Source organism: Uranotaenia lowii, chromosome 2, assembly GCF_029784155.1.
Source record: "Uranotaenia lowii strain MFRU-FL chromosome 2, ASM2978415v1, whole genome shotgun sequence".
Classification (NCBI taxonomy): Eukaryota; Metazoa; Arthropoda; class Insecta; order Diptera; family Culicidae; genus Uranotaenia; species Uranotaenia lowii.
The window spans coordinates 45,136,769-45,147,791 of record NC_073692.1 but is presented as its reverse complement, the minus strand read 5'-3'; the positions used below and the strand labels follow the sequence as shown (position 1 = coordinate 45,147,791).

Below are 11,023 nucleotides of genomic sequence, written 5' to 3'. Positions count from 1 at the left end.
TTCAACGATTATTCTGCTAATTCTTCCGGAAAGGATTTGATATCTTGAAATTGAGGTTATGGTTAATACAACGTGACATAGTGGCAATAAAATCTAACCTTTTTAGGAGAAACTCAGGCTTATTCAGATTAACTATAATTGCAGCCTGCTCGCCTTGAGTGAATCTAATATAGCAAAGAAGGAAAAATATTGTAATGGTTTGTTTAACTTTCAAATAAAGATCTTGATAATCACTTTCACCAATCACTTATTAAACCACGTCAATCGTCGGCCACGTTCAAGAGATTAAGCTGAGAAAAAAGGAGAAACTCATATAAACACCCGCACGCCGTCTGCTGTTCTGTCAGTTGTCAGAATTAGGTGTAGTCGCGTAATCTCGGGTGCGCCCTTTGCAGGAGCAGTGCACCCAGTTCTCAACAGGTAGCCAAGGTACCGAGAATACTATGACGTTGGGCGAGGTTCTCTACGTTCCTGATCTCCAAATGAACCTGGTTTCGGTTGGCAAGCTTGTGCAGAAGGGAGCCGAGGTATTCTTCAATCAAGACTGTTGCACCATTTCGAAAAACAGTCGTATCGCAACCACGGCTCAACACAGAAACGGGTTGTACCACATCCAGATGGTGGAGCGGGTGATTGCAGCCTCGGACCAGTGCAGCAAGAAAAATTGCGTGCACGAATGGCATCGCAAGTTGGGTCATCGAAACATTGACGACACCAAGCGGTTGGCAAATCTGAGTTTTGCCATGGGGGTATACGATTGTGGCAATCGAATCACCGCACAGTGGTCCAAAATGCGAAAAACGTGATCGTTGCTTATAACTTTTTTAGGTCACATTTTAGCATATCGGTGTCTTCGGAGAAGTTTGTCAGTAAAATTAGCTCTATAATAAAAAATTACTATTTTTCTGATTAATCCCCCTACAAGTGAGATAAAATTTCTAACTTCTCTGTTATAGGTTTTAGCTTTTAGATGTCTTCGACAAACTTGTTCAAAATCAAATTTTCTACAACTTTGTCTCAGATGCCAAGTATCTAAAATAATTATTATTCGAGATATCGGCCAAATAAGAAACTTAACCTCTAAAAATCAGTTTTTTAATAATAACTTTTTTCAGTTAATTTTAAGTTTAATAAAATGTTCCACAGAGTTGTTTGTATTACTAAAATACACCACTTTGTTGAACATTTCAAGTTTGTAAAATGTGATACTGCAGAGCTATGTTAAAAAGATTACCGAAAATAGGGCTTTTTCACGCCTTATTTTACAAACACCGGGCAACATCGGGCAGCCCGCTTTAGATGCAAAATAAAGTCGAAGATTTTGTCTACAAGATGCAGGTACAATCGTCAGTATCCACTTGTATCCAAGCGAGATACATCAATTTTACTTTTCCATGTTTGCATTAAAAACAACGATTTCTATGAAAGCACATACAACGCATTCTACTAGGTACGTGTGTTTTCTTCTAGCGTTTCCCTGCGCGATGTCAGAAGCAAAGGTTTGGAAGCGCATTTGTATTATTAGTACAGGTTATTGTGTGTTCAATTGAAATAGATATCCTCTACAAGCTGGAGATGCTAATAATACAAATGCGCTTCCAAACCTTTGCTTCTGACATCGCGCAGGGAAACGCTAGAAGAAAACACACGTACCTAGTAGAATGCGTTGTATGTGCTTTCATAGAAATCGTTGTTTTTAATGCAAACATGGAAAAGTAAAATTGATGTATCTCGCTTGGATACAAGTGGATACTGACGATTGTACCTGCATCTTGTAGACAAAATCTTCGACTTTATTTTGCATCTAAAGCGGGCTGCCCGATGTTGCCCGGTGTTTGTAAAATAAGGCGTGAAAAAGCCCTATTTTCGGTAATCTTTTTAACATAGCTCTGCAGTATCACATTTTACAAACTTGAAATGTTCAACAAAGTGGTGTATTTTAGTAATACAAACAACTTTGTGGAACATTTTATTAAACTTAAAATTAACTGAAAAAAGTTATTATAAAAAAACTGATTTTTAGAGGTTAAGTTTCTTATTTGGCCAATATCTCGGATAATAATTGTTTTAGAAACTTGACATCTGAGACAAAGTTGTAGAAAATTTGATTTTGAACAAGTTTGTCGAAGACATCAAAGAGCTAAAACCTATAACAGAGAAGTTAGAAATTTTATCTCACTTGTAGGGGGATTAATCAGAAAAATAATAATTTTTTATTATAGAGCTGATTTTACTGACAAACTTCTCCGAAGACACCGATATGCTAAAATGTGACCTGAAAAAGTTATAAGCAACGATCACGTTTTTCGCATTTTGGACCACTGTGCACCGTCGGGATTCATCTGAGTCCCAAGCGTTAAAGACCCGTACGTGTGCTGTGACAGGCGTAAGTCTAAGATAAGCTGCTCTCGATCTGGCACACGGCGGGCAGAAAGCCTAGGCATTCGAGTAGTGTCACACTGCGTCCGATCCTAGCAGTAAAGTATACAATGATAAGACTCTACCTTCCGCGTATACCGAGCTGTTAGGTACGTCGCGAACGTTATGTAAGATACCTCCACCGCCCGGAGTATCTAAGTAGAACGCTCTCCCTGCGAAGGAAGCTGCGATGATAAGACTTGACCTTCTTCGCAGTAGAACTCGTAGGAGGAAGAGTATTTACGACGCGAACTACTCTCGGGTTGGGTGACTTCACGTCGTCGGCGGGTGAGTCACTCGAGTCGGTGTAGGATGACGTCTTCGCCGGGAATTATCCGAGTAGTTTTGTAAAGTCCCGGACGAGTGCTGTGACAGGCGCGTGTCCAGGATAAGCTGCTCTCGATTCGGCACACGGACGGGCGAAGAAGAGAGGGTCTCGAGCCAAACCAAGCGGAGTTATGATCTCGAGTCGTTAGAGGAGGGGTCTTGTAGGTCAGAGAATTAAACGCTTGAAGTTTTATAAAAAGCTTCTGTATTCTAAGACGTTTGTAATGTTAAGCCCGGTTTACAGTTCTTGTGAACTCGGACGCGAACGGGAACGTGAACTCACCACAGTGAAAAAATATTCCGCAGTGAAATGTCAAATCTTCAAAATTAGCAAGAGGTTTGTTCAATGACAGGTAGAAATTGGTTTCGATCGGTAAATGATAGATCATTCAACCAATGTTTTGATCGATACTAATCGAATCGGTGCTCAAATTTAAATTCAATTTTCTCAAAAAATATATTTAAAAAACATATTGTTCTTCTTCAAAACATATACAGCTTTGAAAAAAAGAAGAAAATAATCCAAAAATCCTTATCTATGAATACAATGAATTTAAATTTAAATTATGAAATTTAAGTACTCTCAAAAAGTATTTAATGATGAAGGAGTAACGAGCTTTAGCGATTTGCTTATTTTGTTTTTTTTTTTTTGTGAATTCTTTATTTGAAACGGCTCATATCTTTAGGCTTTAAGGAGCCAGACACCTTTTTTTATTACAATTGTGTGCTTATATCTAGTTCACTTTAAAAGAAAAAAGAAGATAGATAGGGAAATATGAAAATAAAAAAGAATTATAGACGAAGATCAATAGCTTTTAGGAAAAGGTATATTTCGAACATGTAGTCCAAGTCCACGACAGCCAGCAAATCTCTCACTGGAACATAGGGTGGTTTTTCTCGGGCCCGAAGGGAGTCTATGAAATTCGTTCTAGCGACAAGATGGACCTCGCACGACCAAACAATATGCTCGATGTCGTGGTAACCTTGGCCGCAACTACACTAATTGCTGCTAGCAATATTCAAACGATAGAGTACCGCGTCTAAGGAATAATGATTGGACATGAGACGGGAAAATATACGAATAAAATCTCGACTCAGGTCCAATCTATTAAACCAGGTTTTAAGGATTACCCTTGGGATAATCGAGTGCAGCCACCGACCCAACTCATCTTCGTCCCATTTGCGCTGCCAGTTGACAAGAGAGTTTCTTCATACTAAAAAGTAAAATTCGTTGAAGGCGATTTCACGCTGATACGTGTCGCCTTCCATCGCCCCCACCTTTGCCAGAGAGTCTGCCTTCTCATTACCCTCTACCCATCGACGTGTCTATATTTAGCTTCGAAAATTCTTGAAATCAAAAGTGGACGATGCGGATCCGGGATTTCACGAATTTCCTGCTGCATAGACAAATCAAAGTGGACAGAATGTAACACGGTCACAGTACTAACAGACATTTCGCTAGTTACTTGCCGTTAAAATATATTTGTATCAATTTTGTGTTATTTATCTATTTATTTATTTAATTATTTATCAGTTATTTATTTATTTATTTGTTTAACTTATTTCGCATTATTATATCTCTCACTATATTCAATCTAACTTCTGTTTAGATTAGAATATTTAAATACTTTAGTTTTAATCTTAATCTTAAATTATTAAATTAGATTAAGATTTTCTGTTATTTATTCGTATTCAGATCTCACAATTACCACTTCATTTAACTCAGTGTACGAAGACGCTTCAAACATGAACTTGCATGCAAGATCCTAAAATAAACTGCAATAACCACTTCGGGTCGCCTCTCTAATACACGGTTGACCCGAGCTAACAGGGAACCGAAAAAGGACCGGGGGCGAGACGGGTTTATGCGAATGTTGTAAGAAAGAAAGGGATGCTTATCCAGCCGGATCAAAAAGGGTAGTTGGTACGACCCGAAGTTTGAAAAGTCGCTGACCTATGACATGGGTCAACGAACTTCCTTTTGAATACTAGATTCTTCACACCTTGACTGAGGATTTCAGGGATTTGCAAGTTCACTTTGAACTCAACCGTGAAAGAAGCTAAAGCGAGTGTTTGTTCTTTGTCCGCGTTGGTGTATATTGCTTCAATGTAAGCAAACACGTGTAACCATTTTTAGAGATAGGTTTAATGTTCCTCGTTTCCTTTTCCCGTTTAGCATAGGAAAGCTAGTAAACGTTGTGCGGTCTAATTGCAGTGTGCGTGATTAATTGTACAAAATATAAAAGGTAACATAAAAACTGTGATAGTTCTGTGCGTCGAATATTGTGCTAATGTCATGTCGAACAGCCGTTCGTCGGCTTTTTATATCTAGCTCAACCGCCAACCAGCTTCTAGCGATCCATAACCGCTAGCTTCAACGCTTTGAGCCACCCGTCAAAACACCAGGTTCCACGGTTGGGATTCGAGGTAACCCGATACTGGAATCGGAAGGGACGCGCCACGCCACTTTGCGCATCCGGTTCCGATCGTTACGAGATCCGTCACCATATCTCTGAACGAATTGGGACCCCACCACATGCATCTGACGGTCACCCAACAAAAAAGTCGTCAGTGCACTAAATCGCCGAGCCGGTCATCGGAATCTACTTTACCGACGCCGCTGTGCCACCACCGTCATCAACCGAAGGTAGTAAATCATCGAACGAGTGAGTACGCTAATCAAAACCATGCGCATGTAAAACTTATTTCGACATTGCACAGTTTATTGAAGCCTAGTTCCATCTCCGGCTTCCTACAATTTGAAAAAGAAGCTCATTCGAATACTTACGAGCTTTCGGCCTTCGTCAATTTGCCGATCAAATCCGCACACGATAGGGAAAGCAAAATAGAACAATAAAATGTAAGTTACAAACAAAAGGGAAACGAAAACCAAATTAAAAATGTCCTAGGTTTAATAAAGAAATGTAAAACTAATGTAAATACACTCTACTGTTATTCATCGTCAAGTACAAGTTGCAGCTGATTGCCTAATGTCCACCAAACCATTTTGTATTTACATGGATTAGTGCTTTCCCTGAACATCTCTACCTAAATCTAAAAGTGGTGCCCCACGTTGTTCTTTCCGTGTAGTTTGTAGTTTGAATTTTTTTTGCTCCGGGGAGGATCGCTCGGGAAAACGATTCCCTCGCTTTTGCTTCAATCACATCTGGGGGAATTTGTCTTGTGAGTTCCTCCAGTGATGAGAAGCGGCGTGAGATATTGAAACGGATAGAACTACGGTGAGCACCAACTACTTTTCGAGATTAAGCTGGATAAGAAAAACGAGTAACTCTTACTCATTTTCGTTCTCCTCGATCGTTTCCGCATCCTCTTTTGGATCCTATTGATCGACCCGCTCTGAGGACGGGTCTCTAGCCGGGCAAACAACCGACGGGTAACCCTCGAAAGAGGTGGCGCAAAAGTTACCCGTTTCATTCGAAACGGAAGCGCATCAAAGAACAGTTCCTTTCCTCTCCAGGCGTAACTTCAAAAACGCGACAAGAAGAATTATCGTAGTCTGGGCTACAAACACGAGCTGGAGAATACGGAGAAGGGTTTACCTGCATTGACATGAGGACATGGTATATTATTAAAACCTCGGACTCTACTGGCCGGGTAATCTAACGGGTTTTACCTGCCGCTTCCGGAGGTTTCCGCTGGGGTAAGTTCGAATTTCGGACCGTGATTGGAAAAGCAGTACTTTACAAAAGAATTCCTTGATTTATTTTAACAAGCAAAAAACACGTGTGAATTTTCTTCTATCTGACGTACAAGTGAAAATTTTATTCGAATTTGTCACTGCCTCCTATGATTTAATCTCGTTGTCGGCAACATATATGTATAGACATAAATCTGGTTTGAAAATTTTGCTCAAGAAGCCTTTCAAAATTTACAATCACCAATGGGTTCATGACCTCACACCTGATGAGGAACCGGAGTGATAATAATTGGAATCGATCTTTAAGTGGGAGTATTCCTGCCAAAACTTCGAGACTCATGTTATGCGTTGAGGGCATACAGCCCAAAGCGATGCGGAGACAACGGTATTGGATACGCTCGAGTTTGATGAGGTGAGTTTTGGCAGTTGACTGGAAACAGAAGCTTCCATATTCCATCACTGAGAGAATGGTTGTTCGATACAATTTTAAAAGATCTTCTGGATGGGCTCTCCACCAGGTGCCAGTGATTGATCGGAGAAAATTGATTCTTTGTTGGCATTTTCCTTCAGATACTCAATGTGGGCCCTCCATGTACATTTGGAATCAAACCAAACCCCAAGATACTTAAAACACCTCGATTGAGTGATCGTTCTGCCCAGGAGTTGAAGTTTAGGTTGAGCAGGTCTACGTTTATTAGAGAAAACAACCATCTCCGTTTTCTGTGGAGAATACTCAATCCCAAGCCCCAAAGCCCAGGTTGATAATCTGTTTAAAGTATCTTGTAAAAGTCTGTGTAGATGAAACTCAGTAGATCCTGTGACAGACACCACGCCGTCATCTGCAAGTTGTCTTAGAGTGCAGCCTTCAGAGAGACAACTGTCGATGTCACTTACGTAAAAGTTGTACAAAAGTGGACTCAAACATGAACCCTGCGGAAGGCCCATGTAAGAGATTCTTCTAACTGCAATATCTCCGTGAGCAAAGTTCAAATGTTTCTCACAAAGCAAGCTGTATAAGATGTTGTTCAGTAGAGGAAGTGCAACTTGTCTGACAAAACCTCTATTGAGACAGCATCAAAAGCTCCCTTTATGTCTAGAAACACTGAAGCCATTTTTTTGGGCTTGTGATATACAGTGAGGGGCAAAATAAAGTGTCCAAGTTATTTTTTTATCATTTCTTTTATTTTTCTGGTTAAAATTCCCCGAAAACACATCGTAATCATTTTTAAAATATTGTTTATTATGTTCTTTTTAATTTCTGTTAATGTTGCGCTGGTAAAAAAAGAAAGTTTTTCTGTTAGAAAAAAAAACAATTAATATTCCTAAAAAAAAGGGGCAAAATAAAGTGTCCAACTCAAAAATCAATATGATTTCGATAAGTTTCCATCGCGAGGCCCCTCGAATCTGTTTGTTTTGTGTATTATGACGTTCAATAAACAACTGGCTTGGCACTGGAGTATTCAAACAGGTGTCTACTTTCGAATAAGTTGTAAAATATGGAGAACGCATAAATTTCTGGTTCCATTCCGTTGTCCATCCGGAAACTGGTTGTTCGTGATGTGAATAACGGTCAAACGCACCGGGAAATGGCCAAGCTCTACGAAATCAGCAAGACAGCGGTATCAAAAATCATGAAGAAGATGAAAACGTTCGGATCGGTGGTGGATCGCCCGGGAAGAGGACTGAAGCCCAAGACAGATGCCAGAACGGACAAGAAAATCATTCTTGAAGTGAAGAAAAACGCAATAATAACGATTCGGCAGAAACAGGAAGAGCTCCAATTTTCGGTATTGCGTCTTACTGTTAGTCGCCACATCCAAGCAAAGGAGTACCATAGCAAGATCGCAGCGAGAAGGCCTTTCATCAGCAAGGTGAACAAGGCTAAGCGGCTCAAGTTCGTCAAGGAACACGCCGATAAACGGCTCGAGTACTCGAAAACATTATTGTGGGCCGACGAATCCAAATTCGAGCTATTCAACCGGAAGAAGCGGGATCATATGTGGCGCAAGTCGGGTGAGGAGCTCCAAGATCGCCATATCCAAGGAACAGTCAAGCACGGAGGAGGTAACGTGACGGTGTGGGGGTGCTTTTCTTGGGGTGGGGTGGGCAATTTGGTAAAAATTGACGGAATCATGTCAGCTGAGTCATATTGCAATATCCTGCGGAAAAACCTCGAGGTATCCCTTATCAAGACGGGCCTCGAAGAGCGCTTCGTTTTAAAACAGAATAACGATCCGAAGCATACGGTCAATCTGAAGAAGTCATTTTCCCGTTCCTGCCGCATAAAACCCCTTGAATGGCCCCCACAAAGTCCTGATCTGAACCCCATCGAAAATCGGTGGGCCATCCTCGATGCTCTGATTGATAAGACTGGTGTGACAAATTAAAAATACTTATTTTGATGCCATGGAACATGCGTGGGAGGAACTCGACCCACAACACTTGCACAACCATGTTGAAAGTATACCGAAGCACTTGTAGGAGGTGTTGAAGGCCGAAGGAGGCCATACCCATTATTAAATCGTTATTGTTTGCCTTCAGTTTGAATCAATTTGAAGCTGTACCGGTCTGGACACTTTATTTTGCCCCTGTTTTTTGGAATATTAACTGTTTTTTTTATCTATCAGAAAAACTTTTTTTTTAACAGCGCAACATTAACAAAAATTGAAAAGAACATAATAAACAATATTTTAAAAATGATTACGATGCGTTTTCGTTGAATTTTAACCAAAAAAATAAAAGAAATTGAAAAAAATAATTTGGACACTTTATTTTGCCCCTCACTGTAGCTCAGTTGGCAAGTCTGTTGCCTCCTGAGCCGATGTCCGCGAGTTCAAGCCCAAGAGTAAACATCGAACGCAGTTGTACCGAATAGTTTTTCAATAACGATCCGCCAACTGCAACGTTGATAAAGTCGCGAATGCCATAATGATGGTAAAACGACTATAATCGAAACAAAAAAAAAAAAAAAAGACTGAAGCCATTTGCTCACGTTTTGCGTACGCCATTTGTATCTCTGAAGACAGCAAAGCAAGACAATCGTTTGTCCCTTTGCCCCTTCGAAACCTAAATTGAGTATCTGAAAGGAGGCCATTTGTTTCTACCCATTTATACAAACGAAACAAAATCATTTTCTCCATCAATTTGCGTATACAAGACAACATCGCTATTGGACGGTACGAATAGGGATCAGACGCTGGTTTTCCGGGCTTTTGGATAACAATGACTCTCACTTGTCTCCACTCTTGGGGAACAATGTTATGCTCCAAGAATTGATTAAATAAATTTAACAAGCGAAATTTCGCGGTATCCGGAAGGTTTTTCAACAAGTTAAACTTGATTTTATCAATTCCCGGAGCTGAATTGTTGCAAGAGAGGAGGGCAATTGAAAATTCGACCATCGAAAAGCAGGAATCCAGACCACACCTATCTGGAGGCACATTCCGGATTATTTTTTGTACTGGTGCAGAATCTGGACAGATTTTCCGTGCGAAATTGAATATCCATCTATGCAAATATTCCTCACTTTCATTCGTAGATGATCGATTACGCATGCTTCGTGCCACTTTCCATAAGGTACTCAATGATGTTTCACGTGATAAACCACCCACAAAATTCCTCCAATACGCTTTCTTTTTCCCTTTGATCAATTTTTTGAACTGATTTTCAAGGGAAACATATGTTCTGCTGGGGCGTGTATGCAACCGTTGGCTCGATCTGGATACCTTTCTGTGCGTAAAAATCTTTTTGACTATTCGAAAGATACTCACATCCTTGATCCATGGTAAATTTGGAAATTCCCGTAAGCTCTTAAAAACCTCAGACTTCCGGCGCATCGAATAAACCACGGCAAAGTGTGTGTGGTCATCGATTAAGGAGACGAAAAACCTTGATCCAATAGGGCCCCATACATCCGAATGGATTCTCTCCAATGGCCTCGTTGCTCTGATTCGGGTACCATGGAATGGCTCTCGACACATTTTCCCACGCACACAGGCATCGCAAAACTCCAGACGATCTGCTTTGATGTCCATTCCGGTAGCCAGATTGTTCTTCACTATTGTTCGCATACCTTGTTGGCTCAGATGGCACAGGCGACGGTACCAAAGAACATTTAGATTCGCCTCACATGCATTTACCGACTTCTGCTCAACGAAAACTTTCAGTTCGTACAAACCACCCCGTTGCTTGGCCGTTGCTACGATTTCTCCGTCTTTCTTGAGCACAGCTTGGTTTGCTCCAAAACTAACATGGATACCAGCACTTGTCAGCTTTTTCACCGACATCAAGTTATCCCTCAACTCAGGAATGGAAAGCACGTTGTTGATTACCAAAGGGGTTCCTCTATTGCTATGACCACGAATTTTTCCAGTCACGTTGGCAACCATTGTTTGCTCATCCTTGGCAACGTTGATGACGACGGCATTTTTCAAACGGTTAGATTAGGAAAAAACGTCATCGCAATTGATCATGTGGTCGCTCGATCCGGAATCCAGCTTGAAGATAAGCCTGCCTTCCTGTTTTGTAGAGCCTCCATGGTTTGCCAGAAAACTCACCGCCTTCCGCTGATTCGTAGAATTGGCCTCGTTCGCAACCTTTTCACGACAGTCCTTCTGAAGA

The 11,023-nt window shown here is 40.8% G+C and overlaps 1 protein-coding gene across 1 annotated transcript; it reads right to left on the bottom strand.

Moving 5' to 3' along the window:
* Positions 1–10,069: 10,069 nt before the first annotated feature.
* Positions 10,070–10,791, bottom strand: LOC129741331 (uncharacterized). The gene is made up of 2 exons (XM_055733053.1): positions 10,174–10,791; positions 10,070–10,132 (listed from the first exon to the last, which is right to left on the bottom strand). Exons 1-2 carry the CDS (start codon positions 10,789–10,791, stop codon positions 10,070–10,072), a joined length of 681 nt encoding a protein of 226 aa, XP_055589028.1.
* Between the last annotated feature and the right edge of the window lie 232 nt (positions 10,792–11,023).

Excerpts from the sequence above, each read along its gene's own strand:
- LOC129741331 (XM_055733053.1), bottom strand. The coding sequence starts at position 10,791 with ATGGTTGCCAACGTGACTGGAAAAATTCGTGGTCATAGCAATAGAGGA. Across the intron at positions 10,133-10,173 it reads ATTTACCATGGATCAAGGAT|AAAGGTATCCAGATCGAGCC; the intron begins GTGAGTATCTTT and ends TTTTACGCACAG.